This window comes from Leptinotarsa decemlineata, unplaced genomic scaffold (assembly GCF_025532065.1).
Source record: "Leptinotarsa decemlineata unplaced genomic scaffold, Ldec_3_MD MMD2_P_RNA_scaffold_2, whole genome shotgun sequence".
Lineage (NCBI taxonomy): Eukaryota > Metazoa > Arthropoda > Insecta > Coleoptera > Chrysomelidae > Leptinotarsa > Leptinotarsa decemlineata.
This window is the reverse complement of record NW_027412529.1, coordinates 10,310,445-10,329,858: the sequence shown is the minus strand read 5'-3', so window position 1 is coordinate 10,329,858 and position 19,414 is coordinate 10,310,445. Positions and strand designations below refer to the sequence as shown.

At 34.8% G+C, this 19,414-nt stretch overlaps 1 protein-coding gene across 3 annotated transcripts in view; it reads left to right on the top strand.

Moving 5' to 3' along the window:
• Positions 1-19,414, top strand: part of l(2)gl (LLGL domain-containing protein l(2)gl) — an 84,709-nt gene that overhangs the window by 46,585 nt on the left and 18,710 nt on the right. For all 3 annotated transcript variants that reach the window (XM_074183200.1, XM_074183197.1, XM_074183193.1), the window contains exons 3-10: positions 4,591-5,012; positions 10,127-10,344; positions 10,426-10,655; positions 13,668-13,920; positions 13,976-14,227; positions 14,280-14,561; positions 15,087-15,275; positions 18,167-18,457. In XM_074183200.1, the coding sequence (XP_074039301.1) occupies positions 4,591-5,012; positions 10,127-10,344; positions 10,426-10,655; positions 13,668-13,920; positions 13,976-14,227; positions 14,280-14,561; positions 15,087-15,275; positions 18,167-18,457 (2,137 nt within the window). The remainder of the gene's footprint in view (positions 1-4,590; positions 5,013-10,126; positions 10,345-10,425; positions 10,656-13,667; positions 13,921-13,975; positions 14,228-14,279; positions 14,562-15,086; positions 15,276-18,166; positions 18,458-19,414) is intronic.

Genomic DNA, 19,414 nt, shown 5'->3' with positions numbered 1-19,414 from the left:
CATAATTTTTTTTTGTTTAAATTTATTCAGTTTCTTAATATATTCGATCAAAATTATAGTGAAAATAAAATAAATTCATCTTCCCAAAATGAGGTGAATTTTTATTTTTCTCAAAACTATTTATTCATCAATAAATTGATGGATGTAGCCGTAACTACGCGGTAGGAAATCATAATGAAGAAAAGAGAATTGAAACTTTCTAACCATTACACACAATCAGAATAAATTTGAGTTCAGTGTTTTCAGAAAACCTAGCTATACAGACATTACCATCCCAAGTGATTCTTTCCATCCAGACAGTCATAAATTAGCAGCCTAGCACCAGAGCATTCTCACTGCCTTTGTCTGGTAACAATCTAGCTAGGGCAATTGATATAATTACACAAATAGGTAATAATAATGGTTTCAACGCAGATACAATCCAGAAATTAGTCAGAAAACAAAGCCGTAAATTCACTTACAGATTAATATACCCCCAGATCAAACACCCAGAAATCAAGAAATGGGTAACTCTAACATATTTTAGTAAAAGAACAGAGATAATTGCGGGTTTCTTCAGAAAAAACAATGTGGAAACGGCATTCAGACCACATGCCAGGTTATCTGATTTCCTTTTCAATGTCAAAGATAAAGTTAACAAGTTTTCAAATCATTCCTTGGCATGCAACCAAAAATTCCCGAATTTAATCGATACGGAAATTTTGCACTATGCAAGGAAGGGTTGCAAACTCAATTATTTGAAATCCTTGAAAATTCACAAGCATATACAGGAAATCTACACAAACAAGCTTCACCATACCCGCAAGTTCAAACCATCCACCATCACACAAAATGGCTGCCTTTAACGCATTCATATCATATATAGAATGTTAAGGATACCACTCAGCAATGAAGCCCGAAACAAAGAACGGAAAGTCATATATACCTAATAGCGAACGAAAACGTATACACCCAAAAGACAATAGATAAACTAGAAAACAGAATCAAACAAAAAATACAGAACAAGGATCAAGCCACTCCAACAGACAAAACAACACACTATGAACAGCATTTACGTACGTAGGTTACCAAACCAAAAAACTAACAAACATCTTCAAACCACTGTTCATCAACATCACATACAAGCCGAACACGAAGATAACACAAAAAATAAACAACTATGAAAAAGAAGAAGACAAAAACCAAAACGGGATATACAGTATACAATGCTCGGACTGCAACAAATTCTATATCGGCCAAACCAAGAAAAAACTGATCCAAAAGTACAATGAGCACAAAAAGGCATACATAAATCCAATAATATATAAATCAAACCTCGCAACACACGCCATACAAAACAAACATAATTTCCCCCCACCAGAGAACATAAAACAAGTCAACAAGGGAAATCGCATGGACATTTGGGAAAACTTGAACATCCATAAATTTAACAGTCATAAATCACTTATCAAGGAACAAGTACAAATCAAAACACAACAAGACCACCTCACATTCAATATATTAAACAAAACCATACACATTCCTAGAGAAGATCTAACACAAAGAAGAGTACCTGCTGCAGTACAAATACAGGCAAATTTACCTAAAGTACCTGAAATACCTGAGTTGAGACGCTCTGACCGTATAAAGTGGCAGACGACAGGATGACAAGTTCAGTTTGAGGAGTGCCTAGAAGATGACTTTACTACCAACTGTCGAAAGCGCTCGCAGATAATTAATAGTCGATATAAAGCTTCAAATCCTTTTTGTAAAATTATATATTTATATATATATATATATATATATATATATATATATATATATATATATATATATATATATATATATATCAATTGTACTTTTTGTCAAATGTAAGAAAAGCTTTCTCAATTTTTGTATGCTCCAAGGAACGCGCAGGTTCTGAGAATTCTCAAATCACCTCCTAAATTTGACAAGCTGTACGTTTCGGCTTCCTTTCATCATCGTGTTGAATTATTGAATTAAATTTATTATCTATTTTACTGATATAATGTTTTCACAGTTAGTGACACATTCTCACTGAGTACAACTGCTTCATGTCACCAAAACAGATGAAACAGTGTATTATTTCATCAGGGAAAGAAGTGATGGCGAGCGTGGAGTTTTCAGGACGACCAGTAGCGGAGCTACCCAAAACTCTCCCTTCGAATGCTATTGGACATACTATTTATTTTGAAAGATCAATCAAAATTAATGATTAATTTTATTGCCTGCGGTAGTAAAAGCCGTCGCCGGTATCATAAGTAGAATCGTAACGATTGTGATGATGAAAAATTTGTTTTCAACAACTTAACTTGGAGATTGTAAAAAAGCGAAACGTGCATTGCTGTATTTGAAGCAGATGTATAGTAAAGATAGTGAAAAAATATATTTTAATCGTGATCGAATATGCCAGAGAAGTCAGATATAAAGATTGAAATTTTGATTCATGGGCATCCTGGGTTTTTGAAACCAAAGATGATTCATATTTAATTTAGAAAAATAAACGCACATTTTTTAGTATATTCCTACGACTACAAGAATATACTTTTCAAAATTCAATTTTTTGATACGAATGATAAATATTCTCTTGGGAAAAATGAATAGAAATTATCATCTAAATATTAGGTGTCTGTCACCCCCCTACCACCTAACTCTCTGAAGTAAAAGCTGGTGCTAGTTAAAGATTAACGGGGTCTCACCTATTAACGTTCGGTACCTCGCACGGTTTGGACGATAAGTAATGAAAATATAAAAATCCACTAAATGAACACGAAAGGAACAAAATATTCAATGTACAATAAAGCTAGATGATGTAATAAAACTCAACCAACGAATCAAATAACGTACAATTATTCTTAATTGATCACAAGTAGCCTACAGTAGGTTAGATATTAAAAAAAGTATGACAGAATTGTATGGTCCCGAAGTGCCATTTTAATTAGGATCAAGGTGCCATTCGATTCGCAAGGACATCTAAAAAATTTCTGACAAGGCAGGTTAAGATTTGGAAAAGTTAAATCATGAAGAAAAAAAGTAGTTTGGTTTTTTGCATGTATCTCAAAAACAATTTGAGATTATGTGAAATATGACCCTTAAAGAGCAGGAAATGTCACTAAAAAAATTCTATCTCGGAACTACAGTAGTTCGACTGCGACAGATTTTTCAAGTTTGTTCAGTGAAGAGAAATATTTCTACCTCTATCTGCATTATAAAATATATGATTTTGAATCCAGCTGTGGAGACAGTCGTGGTTCTGAGATTGTTGCTTTGTGACCCTCCCACCTTCCCCCCCCATGCCCCTTCCCGGGTTGAATGCCCTGAAGTAGAAGCTTCCTCCCCCAGCTATTTAGCGAGGAGAACCTACTACCCCACTCCATCCACCCCCGCTCTCCGAGCGGTCCTCAACTTGCTGATGGGCACTTCAGCAAGATTGACATCTGACCTCTTTTGGTCGAAAGTCAGCCTTTAGGTGCTTTTACTTTCTTATCGAATCGTTGTTTTATCTGACTATTCCTAACTGAATTTAAGCATGGGGACCTCCAAAAACTAACCGGCGGCTTTGTGTTATGCATCGAGCGTTTCTCAGTGCATCCAAGAAAAATTTTTAGAGTCGCAATCGCGGTCGAAGTTTTCTTCGCTGAACCTACCTGGAAGAGAGTGTATCTGGTTAGTGTTATACTTACCTAAGTCGCCTGACGGCGACTAACGGGGGCGGTCTGTTATTCTGTTTAGTCGGCCTGGGATGTTTGTCCCTTTCTCGGAATCTGGGGTCATCCATATTTAACGCATCGGGTAGATCGCGGAACGCTGGATTTGAGTACGATCTGATTCTATCGAACGTGCTTTCTGCATGTTCTCTCATATACACGTCCACACATTGCGTGTCCAGGTCTAAGTCTCTGTATATAAATCTATTGGGTATATAATAAGGTGCGGTTACAGCGGCTCACCTTCCCAGAATGTCATCGTCAGTTCATCCAGGTTTGGAGACCAGCTCCCCTACCCTTTTGGCTGATTGTTGGTCTTGAGAGGGACCAATGGGTTCATGACTGATTGGTGACGGCATGAAGTCCTTAGACATCAGTGCCGCCCTTCACGGGATACCCCTACCTGGCTGGGGTGGGATGGATGAAAAAGTTAATCATCCGTTAACGGGGGACATGAGGTCCTCATTCGACAGAGTGTCGGGGCCTTCTATATCGGGAGGGGTCGTCTACAGCATAATCTGTGGCTTCCCTAACTAACGGGTTTTCATGAGTTTCCGTTTTTTCGAAAACTCTCTCATTCCTCGACTGGATGGACTGCCGAATGGAAGGCAACTGCAAATCTCTGCGTAGGCTCACCTTCCCATTTAAGGAACGTTGATTTATTCGTTCGAACTGAGTATTCCATAGCTGCCTATAAGTGGGGCCATCTATTGGAACTGTATATTAACTGCATTATAAAATATAAGTCTTTGAATTCATGATTTTGAATCCAGCTGTGAAGACAGTCGTGGTTCTGAGATTGTTTCAGCATTTCTGCATTTATTAATTTTTTTTTCCATCTCTTGCACAATATTTCTCAACATTTCATTTCTTTTCATTTCAGACTCTTCAGCACGGTTTTCCCCACAAACCCACAGCACTAGCATGGGACCCTTCACTGAGGCTGATATGCATTGGAACAGCTACAGGGGCGATCAAAGTATTAGGCCGTCCTGGAGTCGAATTCTACGGTCAGCATCAGAATCCGATTCCAGTAACGAAAATTGTGTTCCTACCGAACCAAGGCAGGGTAGTTTCGCTGTGCGACGACAATTCTTTACATCTCTGGGAGGTGAACAGAAGCTCCTTGGTCGAAGTGAAGTCGCAAGCTTTGGAAGGCAAGCTCAAGAAGATTTCGACTATGTGTTTGGAATCGGCCGGTAATCACCTGCTGCTCGGTACTGAAGGGGGAAATATTTATTTACTCGACTTGAGTACTTTTACGATGACACCTGATATTATTTATCAGGATGTAGTGATGCAAAAGTAAGTTTATAGGGGTAGAGATTCCTACTCTTACGAAAAGTATGGCAAAATATACATTATAAACCCTATCGATAACTTCATTTATCACACTTTTATATATTTGATATATCTATATTTCAAATCGGAAAAATCATTTACACATACATCCAACATACATATATGTTTGTGTGTGTCTATATCAACGGTCAGCAACAGGCGGATCGCGGTACGTTTGCGGACCGCGAAAGGTCGAACCTCGGACTGCCAAGTATACCAAGTATAAATTCGTACGTAGATAAGGCATAAATACCTTAATTAAATAAAAAAAAAATTAAGCTAACGTATTTTACAAGTACCTACAACTGGCATGGTTTGATTAGTTTCCTATCTAGCCTGACAAATTGAAGTAACCTCCATATTGCGAAACTTAGATACGCAGAAAGCCAGAAATCATTTTGAGTTCATAACAAACGAGCGCAATATGCTGGTTGTGACTTTTCTAAAAGATATTTTCAAATATTTGAATGCGTTCAACACAGAGTTACAAGGAATTCTTAAATAAATATGTGATCTGATACAAAGAGAGTCTGCTTTTCATCGCAAGCTGGATATCTTCGAAAACGACATTGCAAAACAAAATTTCATTCATTTTCTGACAAATCTTGGATATGAAAAGAAAACGGTATCCTAATGAGAATTTTGGACTAAACATGTCCTGGAAAAACGTGAAAATTGCAAGAAAATAGCTATAAATTTGTCCACTATGGCTCGATATACATACCTATGTGAAACATCTTCTCAAAGATGAATTTTTTGAAAAATAAATATCGTTCCAGATCAACAGACGCCCACATAGAAGACCCACATCGAATTTGGTGTTCCTCTCGAGAACCAAACCACAGTATACTGGGATTTAAATCATAGATATGAACAATTTGTGGACAATGTATTGTCGATATTGAATTAAGTCGCTCCAAAAAAAAACGGTCAAGATCTTTCGACATTATAAGAAATTCTGGAACGAGAAGGTGAGGCAAGCTACAAAAGAAAGAGATATGAGTTATAAACAGTATACAATCAATAAAATTACGGATAATTGGGAAAAGTATAAAGAAAAAAGAAATATAGCAGTGAAAACAATTGGACAGGAAAAGAAGAACTATTTAGAGACCAAGATTGAATCAAATAAAAACAATTCCACTGAAATGTGGAATACACTGAAGACATTAATACCGAATAATAACAAAGAATACAATCTTACAACTATTGATTTGGGCAATGGTGAAATAATTTCTGATAGGACTTTGATACCAAATGGCCTGAACACATTTTATATCAAAAGTATAATAAATATAACTGATGCAATTGACAACAAATTTTCTCATAGTTTTCCTATAACTGAAATAATAACTGATGATAAATTGTCCAACTTTAGTCCAATATGGTAGATCTAGAAAAAATTGTTGGTTCTTTGAAAAATAAAAGTAATCCTGATAAAATTTGTGTAATCCATTGTTAAACATAACAACAGTTCTTTAGAGAAAGGTGAAGTACCAACTGAACTAAAATTATCTACTATTATACCTATACCAAAAGGACCAAATACAAACCAAGCTATTCAATTGAGACCAATAAGCACGATTAATGCTATAGCTAAAGTATTCGAAAGGGCTGTATATGAACAGATAGTGGATTATTTGGAGAGTAATATAGTCCTGTGTGAGTATCAATAGGGTTTTCGGAGCAAACATAGTTGTGAAACTGCGTTACAATGTGTTTTAACAGATTGGAAGAAAGGTGCGGAAATGGATCAGTATTGCAATATTTCTTGACCTTCAAAGGGCATTTGAAACTGTAGATAGATGAAGACTGATTAGAAAGATTGAAAGCTTAGATATTGATGGAATAGCACTAAACTGGATCATGAATTATCTGAGCAATAGACAGCAAAGGTTGAGAATAGAGGAAGTTTATTCTGATGAAATGCAAAATAATATAGGTATACCCCAAGGGTCTATTTTGGGACCATTGTTATTCCTTATATATTTAAATGACATTGTAACCATAGCAGAAGAATGTTGAATTCACTTATTTGCCGACGATACCCTACTGTACTTTAGTATTGAAGATGTACATGAGTATGTTGATACTATAAATGCTAGTCTTGAAAGGGTGTATAGATATTGCTCTGCAAATCTGTTGAAGATGAATGTAAATAAAACAAAATGGATGTTATTAGGGAAACATAGAGATCTTAATAATGAAAACCTACTTCTATGATTGAATGACAGTAATATAGAGAAGATAAACAAATTCGTGTACTTGGGTGTAACTATTGACAGCAACTTGAAATTCAAGGAACATGCTAATCAAGGTATCAAAACAATAGCTTACAAAATCAACTATTTAAGAAGATGTTCCCCATATATGAGCCAGTGGTTTAAATTATTAGTCTACAACTCCATAATCCTTCCACATTTGAATTATTGCTCTACCATTCTGTTTTTTCTCAATCAAAATGAAATAAACAGACTACAAAAGATGCAGAATCGTGCTATGCTATAATCTCATAATGTTCGAGGATAACACCCATAGCAAATATGTTGCAAACCCTTCAATGGCTACCAGTGAAGAAACTCTTCGAGTACCAAACACTAATTTTTATTTTTAAAATTAAAATTGGATATTCACCTGTATATCTACAGAATAAATTAACTTATGTGGCTGAAATACATGGGCATAATACCAGAAACAGAAACAATATAAAAGTTGAAAAATATTAAAAAAATAGCACACATAATTCTTTATTTTATAAAGGAGTACATTGTTTTAATGACCTCCCTCAAGAAATTAAAGATAGTGGTTCGATAAATATATTCAAAAGACGATTGAAGGATTTTTTAATGAAAATATAGTATATTCCTATGTATGACTTTCTTATGTAACTTTTTATTTATACATTTGTATTTTTAATCAGAATGTTTGTATTTTTTCATATTGATATTATTTTATTTATAATGTGACAATGTTATTACTATTGTGAATGAATTAGTTTTTTTTTTAAACTTTGCACCAGTCATGTTAAAATTGTTATAGCAAATTTTCAATTTCTCTCTAAAAATGTCCGTATAAGTAAAAATGTATCAGAAAAGTTGAACTTCATGATGAGTTTGTTATGTATACATGAATTGATGACAATTAAACGAACTTGTTTTTTAAAATAAAGGGGATATCTGTCAAAAATAAGCAAAACGTTAACTTTATCCTAGTTGCATAAAATTTGGCATATAAATATAAAATTGCCGTAGACACAACTTTTTCAAGTAACTTTTTGTTAAATTCGATCTAGAAATGCCCTTTTTCAATTTTTTTCAAAAAAAAAGTTGAATTTGACAAACACTGAACGTCAGTGGGTCGCAGTTGGCCGCATCATTTTAAGTTAAATTTAAAGCACAAACAAGTGCCGAAGTCAAACTTCAGTGAAACATTTCGAAAAAAAAGTTTCCCATATGGTGCGCATCTTTAATGGTGACTCTGTATATATATTACTCCCACTTAGCGTCGGTCCCTTTGATGTTGGTGTCCAGGAGTTTCAGTTTTTACAATGCTGACGTATTTGACACTAATGACATTTCTCCCTACTACAATCTCAACCAAAGCGTCTAAACACTGCTCAACATAACAACTATTCATATAAACTGCTCAAAAAAATACAGTTGTTGAAAACCGTGTTGGGCACCTGAGAAAATTGTTAAAATGATAGTTTGCATTTGTGTAATATTCAAGTAACCCAGATCATTTGGACAATGATGAACTATGTTTCAAGCAGATTGTAAAAATTCATGGGATCGATAGATGTTCATATTCGGATGTGACAAAATATATTTTCATTTCACAGTAGGTTGGGTGAAACCCATGAAATTCGACAACTATGGAAGGGTTGCGTGCCTGTCTTGAAGTCGTCGTTTGCGCAGACCTGAGACTGCAACTCCTTGGTCTGCGTATAGAAAATTCAAACCAAAAATCACCTGAAGTGGGATTACTGTATATGGTATACTGTGGCCAAACTGTCTCAAGACCGTCGGTGTAGTTTCTCACATTAATTTGTGTTTCTTGTGTTCTATAATTCAGAATATGATATGAAACCAAAATAATACACGGGTAGCACGTCATTGTTATCAGTTACCATACCATTCAAGCGAAGCAATAGCTTAAAATGTGTTATAAGGACTCCGCTCCATCAGAAACAACAATTAAACGTTCGTTTGTTGACATCAAACGTGGTCGTAGAGACACCGATGATGCAGAATACAGTGGACGTCTAAATGAGTCAGTAACACCAAAAAACATGAAGTCATTTTGAATGATAGAAAAGTGAAGTTGCATGAGTTAGTTGACATTGTAATGATATCAAAAGAACGTGATGGCTTCACATTGCATGAGCATTTGGCTATGACAAAGCTCTGTTCAAAGTGGGTGCCGCGCAAGCTCACTGTTGACCAAAAACAAGAACGTCATGATGCTTCTGAGCAGTGTATGGCCGTGTTCAAACATGACAAAACGATCGTCATCTGAGTAGAAAGCAACTGGTGAATCTTGTCCAAAGTGCCCGAGAGCACAACAACCGGCTAGAAAGGTTATGGCCTCTGTATTTTGGGATACGCATGGTGTAATAGTCATCGATTATCTTGAAAAGGGAAATACCTTTAACAGTGAATATTATATGCATTATTGGAGCGTTTGCAGGCCGAAATTGTGGCAAAACGACCACATTTGAAGAAAATGTGTCACAAGTCAAGGAAAACGATGGCAAAATTGCATGAAATGGACTTCGAATTGCTCCCGATGAATAAAGCCAATTTCGAAACAAAAAACGCGGTTTCTTTCTTAGGCCCGGGAATTTTCAGCCCAGGTGTTAGACATATAAGTTGAAATTGAGAACAAATAATAGATGAAAATATATTCTTGCCATTCATTCATCTTTTATTTCATCATGTTTGATTACTTAATCTGAGGGTATTTATGGTTAGTGAGGCGCTATTCACTTCTAGGAATGAAGAGAGTTTCGAAATTGATGATATATCTGAAAAAGGTACTAACAGAAAACCTCAATGAATACACTTTCTTTTTTGCAGTGTTCCTCAAGATTACAAATTGAATCCTGGAGCTGTTGAATCAATTTTTGAACAACCAGAACACCCAAATAATATCCTGATAGGATATAACAGGGGCTTAATTGTGCTCTGGAATAGAGTTGATAACAGTGCTGTTAAAACATTCATTTCCAATCAACAGTTGGAATCGATTTACTGGAAAGAAGATGGAAGGCATTTCCTCAGCTCTCATAATGATGGTAAGTAGTGGAAAAATTTGACAATCATGAAATCTAATATCGCACTATTCAGTTAATATAAATCTTCACAATTAATTTTAGGTAGCTACATGGAATGGGATATTGATCAATCAGAAAAACCTTGTGGAGAACCAGTTACGACATATGGTCCCTACTCTTGTAGGGCCATTCCTAAAATTTTGACGAAAGACATGAATGACGAGTCTCTTATAGTTTTCTCGGGTGGTCTGCCTAGGGCGAATTATAGTGATAAATATTCGGTATCTGTTGTGCATGGAGATAAACATGTGGCTTTTGATTTTACTAGTAAGGTGAGTAGGATTTTTCTCAATTATCAACATTGCTGTTTCATACAGTTTGTCCAGTAATTAAGATAAAGAATCTGGTTTGTAGAAGTGTCAATTAATTTGTGCTGTTATTTGTTCACCTAAGCAGATCCGTTAAGCTACATTTATATTGGAAATGAAACTTTCTGATGAGTTATTTTTTAATTTTCAATTGATCATCATGAAAAATGTATGAATATTTTAAATGATGGAAATATTGAATAAATAAACGAGAAAGTTTCATTTAAAATTTTATATCCAAGATATAAAATATTATTTTTTCATTTCGGGCAGATTGGCATTGAAAAATCTGAAAATGATAATGACAGTGAAGCAGAACAATTTGGAAATAAGGTATTTTTGTTAGCAAAAAGCACTGTGACTCTCTGTAATGGCATGTTTACCTCTTACTTTGTTTTTTATTTCCTGCATCAGACACATAAAGATAGACCACTTAGAAAATCATAAATCCATAATTTCGTCAGTGTCGATCATCCACTTTTGTGGAAGTTTACTGAATCTTCATTTTATATAAATATATATGTTTTTCTTATATATTTTTATTATTATCTCGTACTTATGAACATTTTTTTAATGATATGTTGAATTGGTTTTGAAATAATTTCACTGGATTTCATATGTTCCTTATGGCATGTTGATGTTAGATTTACTATTTGAATGGAGTTTTTTTCTTGTTTATTACTCTTAGATTTTAAAATATGTGAGAAACGTCCGTAATAGTTATTTGTTAAATTTATTTTAGAATATGTTTTTTAAAATGGTAGGCTTTTCATTTGTATGAAGAAGGGTTTCACATAGTTTTTATCTCTATCTAAACGGATTACAAGATAGAGAACAGTTATGATAAGATTTACAGTCACTATATCAAAAACTCTCAGTTAAAATCTACTTAGTTTCTGGTAAAATAATTTGAAAATTAAATCTTTCATTTTTTTTTACTTTTTTTTACATTTTATGTCTGTATAATTTTCTTTTCAGTTTCAAATTTGTCTAATATTTTTAGGACAAGCAAAATATTAACCTGTTTCTTTCAAAAAGAATTTTTTTCAGTCACATTCAAACACCTATAGGCCACATGTAGAAAATAACCTTGTATACTTGATTATAAATATTAATCAAGTATGACAATTTTAGAAAGTGATACAAATGATGAATGCCATCAGACAACCGCACATGCCAAACACATATGTTACTTCAAATCTATAGGATTCACTTGGTGGGACGCCATGTTGCCAGGAATGAAAACTTTATGTTCAATCTTAAATACATTCAGTGCGAAAATTTCTGTAGGTTTTATTCCCCATAGACATCACAGCACTGGGTCAAATTGTTATTTTATGAAAATTGAGAAATAAAACTTCCTGTTTTTATACCACTTGTATCTGTAACTAACGTTACTGTAGTTTCATCCTATAAGGACATTTTCAAAAGAAAACAGTTTATTGTACGTATAAGGACATTTTCAAAAGAATACAGTTTATTGTATTCGTTTGAAAATGTCCTTATAGGACGAAACTGCCAGTTTTATTTCTCAATTTTCATGATGATCTTCTACCACGTAGTAACAGCTACCATCCATCAATTTACTTCTTTTATTTCTGGTGTTGCACTTCTGATGGTGTTGTATTGGATAGTATTGTCATTATGCTTGTTTTTTTTAGTGTTTCAGTTTTGACTTGTTGAATTTTAAATGAAATTGAAGTTTGTTGCCTATTTTGATTGCAAGGAGTTCAAAATAGACTAAAACTTTGAGATATGTCAGATATTTCCCTCCATACAATCCAACTCGGCTGTGATTTATATACATCTCAGAATTGTCCATTCTGTTATAATCTTCTGTTTTTTCCAAGTATTTTTATGGGACCATATTTAGAATCTTCATTTCTCTACCAATAACCATTTGTTTGCTATCTGGTGAATCCAGAAGGCACTGATTGTTGCTGTTACATATGTATGTAACAGCAGAAGATTCAGTATTAACTCCAAAGTTGCATTTTATATTCCTATGTAGGTTTTAAAATTTAGGGATCCTAGGGATTGCATTTTACTTGTTTAGTTTTAAGAGAAAGGTAATAATGATTTGCTTCCAATTGTCAAAATTGAATATTATAAAATTGTTAGTTGGGCACCATTTAACTTTGAGATGATGAATAAACTTTTCATTTTTTGAAGGCATTCGGCATAGACAACCATTTTCTGCATGAGTGTAAACGTTTTTTATTTGCGAAATATTAAATCAACTCCGTACCATCAATGTTTTTTTCATATAGTCAGTGGGCATACTTGAAGACGGGCTATAAATCAAATCATGTAAAAGAAAAGTTCGTTCAGGCCAGTCTCAATTCCCTACGCTGTAGGTTAATGGACCGACACCTATCAGAACCTACACCTACAGTGTAGGGAGTTGAGACTGGCCTAAACAAATTATTCTTTCAGATGATTGGATTTATCGCCAGTCTTCAAGTGTGCCTACTGACTATATATGAAAAGTTTTCTTTCCTTATATGAGGAGTTGAGCAAATTTCGGATATGCGGTTGGTTACCTCGTCCACAGGCAGATGGGGCGATGACAAACTTTTTGTTTGTTGTCCGTTTCAGCCTAGTTCGAGGAATGGTACTCTGAAAAAATTCGATTTTCAATTATCGGAAACCAAGGACTTTATGTTGATGATACACACTACCTTGCACTGACGAGTGGCCAAACAGCTCGACACCGGTCTGCAAGTGTGTTCCGATAATTGAAAATCTATTGCGGCAGTTGTATCGCCAACAGCATGTGCAGGAATAACTTCAGTGAAGAATCCTGCACTGACACCTGTCGGATATAACCCAACGCCCTTCGTGATATTAGCCAGGGGAGCCAGGGGAATAGTTGTTTTCTGACAGGTGTCAGTCCATTAACCTACAGTGTAGGGAGTTGAGACTGGCCTGAACGAATTGTTCTTTCAGATGATTTAATATTTTTTTATTTTGCAGGTGATTGACTTTATTTTGATAGAATCAAGAACACAAGAGGAAGACAGAGATGGGGAAGATGAGAGCACTGAAAATGAAGATGGCAGTACCATCAATGGTGACGTGAGTAAAGGAGAACCAGAAGCCCTAATAGTTCTGGCAGAAGAAGAGTTAGTGGCTCTTGACCTCAAAGACGAGAACTGGAAGATGATGAGCTTGCCTTACCTTGTGTCTCTACATGCTTCCGCAGTAACTTGCAGTCAATACGTGTCAGGTATTTGTGGCTGTTTATTAAAATTCCACTTCATTCACCGTTTGTCTAATTTTAGGAATACCAGAAGAACTTTGGGAACAGTTGAAAGATGCTGGGAAAGTTCAGACCAGTCACTTGTATTCTACTCGACGTTGGCCGGTTGACGGAGGCAAACTGTTGTGTTCCAAAGGGCTTGAACCTAAAAGGGAGTTGCTGCTCACTGGTCACGAAGATGGTACTGTCAGATTTTGGGATGCCGGCGGTGTGACTCTCACGCCCATTTACAAATTCAGCTCCGCACAATTCTTCGCTGGTGACGAACCGGAAGGTACTTGTTACTGATATTGGTGTTTTCTGTGAATTTTAAACTTTTTTTTCAGAGGTTCATCCAGATCCTGAAGACTTGGAAGAAGAGTGGCCTCCCTTTCGAAAAACTGGTATTTTTGATCCCTATTCAGATGATCCTCGTCTGGCTGTGAAGAGGGTCAGCCTGTGTCCTTTATCTGGGACTATGGTTGTTGCCGGAACAGCTGGTCAAGTTGTCATCGCAAAATTCGATACTGAAGTTCTCGATGTACCTTTGAAAGTTTCTTCCATGAATATTGTCAGCGACAGAGACGGGTTCGTCTGGAAGGGTCACGGCCAACTCAGTCCAAAGCAAGGTAATACTGTTATTTGGTATATTTTTGTTTTCAAATAAAAAATATTGTTCATATTAGTGAGGTTAGGATTATTATTTCGTGGGCCAATATGGAAATTCAACATTGTAGTATTATTTAATTTTTTTTTATTATAATGTTTTTTTCAAAGTTTCCTCAAATATTTTCTTCAGCAATTTCTGATTTTAGACAACCTATGATACTGTAGAACTAAATTATTTTTTTGTCTGGTATTATGTAAATGAGTAGTGGATACATAGTCATAAGTTTTTATATTGACTTTTATAAACTTAATGCATTCATAAATGTATAGTGACGGTATAGTTAAGATACCAAATTTTATAAATTTTTCTCTAATATCCTCCCTATAAGTAAGAGAGAGCATATATCGAATAGCTCGTCTCTGGATGCCAAAAATTATTACAACTGATCTTGGAAAATTTGTTGACTTCTCTGAAGATACTATTTTATGGACTATGAATCTTAATATTATTATTAACCATCTTATCTCATAAATTATAATTACAGGTATCCTGCATCAACCTCGCGGATTTCAAGCTACATCCATCCTCCAGTTACATCCTCCTGCCGCTGTTACTTCCTGCGTCATGCAGGCCGACTGGGGTTTGGTTGCAGCAGGTACTGCACACGGTCTTGCCTTGCTGGACTATGTGAAAAATAAACCCATAATGGTAAAATGCACACTTAATCCAAATGGTAAGTAAATCTGTAGTATTAGATATATATAGTATAGTATTTGCTGCTGTCAGCAATTTGATGTACTGTCGTCCGGGTTGAACCGCGTCTGTAATTTTCATCTATTCGACGTTTTGGCTTCTGTTTTAAAGCCATTTTCAACAACCACTTGAAATTGAAATTACATGACTCGACGACGGGGTCGTAATCTCTCTGACCTCCAAGTCTCGTTCTTGCTTTGTTCAGATCCAAGTGAACACTGATAACTATGTTGCTCGGGATCAGAGTTTATGCTGCTGGACAGGTATAAAGTAGAGGTAATGTAACAGGTACCGGACTTGCCGGGAATGAATTCTTGACTTTCTGCTTTACGTGAGTTACTTGGAGATGTGTGGCGAGACAATAATGACCTCCACATGGTGAATCTTTGTATTCATGCCACGTGCCAGTGTAGAAGTGTCTGCAGAACGCTGTGTAATGTCAGCTGTCAGTAGTCCCATTGTGATTCGAAAGTGCATATAGGTTACAATGACAAGGAGCCACATTATCTGCTGCATGATTGCTTATATCTAATTCTTCTTCGATGGCAACATTTAATTCACCTCTAAATCGTTCTGTTGGAGAGAATCTTTCAAAATGAATTACTAAAATATGGGAAAACTTATGAATTGATAGGGACTCTGTGCATTTTCTTCTTTCCTTGCAACTCGAACACATCAGTTTTTCATCTTCATTCAGAGTCCCTTCTCTTGTGAGGGAATCCAAGCATTGCGACAAGTTCTTTGTGGTATGGTGAGTGACAAACCCCAGAAAGGATTGAATGTTACTGAAGAGTGTTCACAATGTATGCACTTTATCGTAGATTTTGATTGATTACCGAAATTATCTACAAACTTGGAGTTATATATACAATATCTCGTTAAATACATTATATACATTTCCAATTTATGTTTGAAATGTATTAGTATGATATAAAATTTACTCATTATGAAATATGAATTGTTCAGTTCATTAATAGTGAAAACAACTATAAAAGAATTGAAACTGTAGAAACTTTTCATTAAACCACCCGTAACTGTCGAATGATAGTAAAACATCATCAATTGTTGAATTAAATGTCCGACTAACGTTCATATAGCTTTCTTTATCTCTTCAATATACCAAGTGCTGACAAGAGCTCTCACTAATTATGAAGTTTCTGTAAACTCTCGAAACTGTAATAATCTTCATTTTAATAAATTGGTGGATGTAGCCGTTACTACGTGGTAGGAAATCATGATGAAGAAAAGAGAATTGAAACTTTCTATGTGTTTTACCACTTTTATTTATAACTAACTTTATGCAGTTTCATCCTATAAGGACATTTTCAAACTTATACATCGAACTAACAATGGTTGATTACATTAGTCCTAATATGTATATTCATCCAGACAGTAATAAATTAGCAGCCTACAATTCAATGTTGCACAGAGCATTCTCAATGCCTTTGTCTGCTAACAATCTTGCTAGGGAAATTAATATATTTACACAATAGGTCATAATAATGGTTTCAACGCAGATACTATCCAGAAGTTAGTCTGAAAACAAAACTTACAGATTAATATCCCCTCAGGTCAAACAACCAGAAATCAAGAAACGGACAACTTTTAACATATTTTGGAAAAAGAACAGAGATAATTGCGGGTTTCTTCAGAAAAAACAATGTGGAAGTGTCATTCAGACCGCATGCCAGGTTATCTGATTTTCTTTTCAATGCCAAAGATAAGGTGGACAAGTTGGAGAAATCTGGAGTTTATAAGCTTAAGTGTCCGGACTGTAATAGTGTTTATGTCGGACAATGTGGTCGAAATTTCCAAAAACGGTATGTTGAACATGAAAGGTCCTTCAGACTAGGAAAAAATTATTCGACGTTCTCAAACCATTCCCTGGCATGCAACCACAAGTTCCCGAATCAAAACGATACGGAAATTTTGCACTATGCAAGAATCCTTGGAAATTCACAAGCATAAACATTGCGGGTGCATCCTATTAAATGATCAAATCGATTTAGTTTACTCACCGATTTTCAAATTAGCATATCCGCATTAGTAAACAAAATTTCAGGTACTCAATCAAGCCAAGTACCTCTATTATTACCTACAGGGGTGCTATATAAGGGCTAATGTAATCAACCATCGTTAGTTTAATGTAAAAGTTTGAAAATATCCTTATAGGACAAACCTGCAGTAACGTTAGTCACTGCAGTTGTTCATAAAGTTCAATCTCTAAGGTAATGGAGGATAAGAAAGCTCATGATACTTATTCTCCAATAGCCGCTTATGGTGTCTTTCATGTAATTGTATTTTGAAAATAACTTTATCATCTTTGTGCTATTCAATTTAAGGTGGTTAAAAATACACATCTCTAGAAAACAACCTGCGACTTTATTTGTGCACTAGCTTCAGTTCTTTTCTGCCATGACAATATTTATTTGGACAAAATCTGGGATATAATTTGTTTATTCAGAAAACATGAACAACAGAGTTATTATTAAGATAAAATCATTGAATTATAGAACATCTAGAATAATGTATTTTAGGGCAATTTATTTACACATACAAAAAAACACTATTTGCCCGCAAATCTGTCATTAACAATAGTGACCATCAATTTTTTTCTCAGTTTAACTTTGAAATAAATTTAAAAATGTATTTGCATGGTTAAATGTAAAAATAGCAGAAAACTTTGAAATATGGTGCGTTACATTGACTTGTTTTCTTTAATGAAAATCCTTCAATTCTCACATATTTTTGTCCTCGAGCTATATTTCAACAAGAAAAGTTGAACTTTTATTTCAGTTGCTTTTTTTCAATCAATTTATATTTCTTTTGAAAACTTGTGTGAGTGTCCTTGAACTAAAATTGCTGTTTCAGATCTCACTGGGGCTGGTGATACGCCTATTTCTCGCCGAAAATCTTTTAAAAAATCGCTGAGGGAGTCGTTCAGGAGGTTACGAAGAGGTAGATCGACCAGAAGGAATGCCAACAAAGATGATGGAAAACAAACCGCTACTACTTCTCCACCGTCCAGGAGACTACCTGATTCCGACGATTTATCTTTGGAATCCAAACCTATCGAAAGACAAATCGAGGCTAGACAGACAGACGATTCGATGGGTTCCTTTGTTAGATGTCTTTATTTTGCTAGGACATTTTTAGTTAGTGGTGAGTACTCGAATATTTCTTTTGCATTGTTAAATTTACAGTTAACTGAATTCATAATCAGTGATCAGAAATCCCAACAAAAAATAGTAAATAGTGATTACTGAATGAAATATTAGAGTTTTATGAAATGCGATCTGTTCAATTACTCATCAAATTTAACACTATTCACTTTTAGAAATCCTGATACTTTTGACTTGTTTTTATATCACCAGCAAACATTTAGATACATCAGACCTTTCAAAATATGTATAGTTATGTCACTTGATATGTTGAAAAAATATTATCTGATGATAAAAATGATATACATAATTACTTTACAAGAAACGGTAAAAAATTACACCACCCTAAAGGGACCTAAAGGGTAAAAGAATTCTCAAGTTCTACTGTGGAATTGTCAAAACGGAATTCGACTCATTCCCAAATTAATTGTTAAAATAGACAACTTGGAAGCTGAGATAGAGAAATTGAAAAATTCAGCAGTTTCAGTAAAACCTGTTACGAAAGAAATGCAAAGTAGAGAAGACTGGATTTGTGAGATGGTGGACCGACAATCGCGCAGTTCAAACATTATTATATTTAATATTAATGAATCAAAATTGAAAACTCAACCGGAAAGAATGTCTGAAGATATCAAATCTGTGGAAAATGTTCTGAAAAATTATAACAATATTGATAAGAGCCAGTTGAAAATGTTCAGGCTGGGAAAGTATACTGCTAATAAAATTAGACCCATAAAAGTTATTTTAAAATCATCAGATGATGCAAAGTTCATCTTGAAAAATAAACATTTTTGTGATATTCCCAGTATCAGAATATATGGGGATCAAACTAAGGCACAGCGTGCATATTTTCAACTTATTAAGGAAAATCTGAAAAATATGATTGAAAATGGTTACAATAATAAAACAATTAAATTTATAAACAATAAACCAACTATTGTGGATAAACAGGATCTAA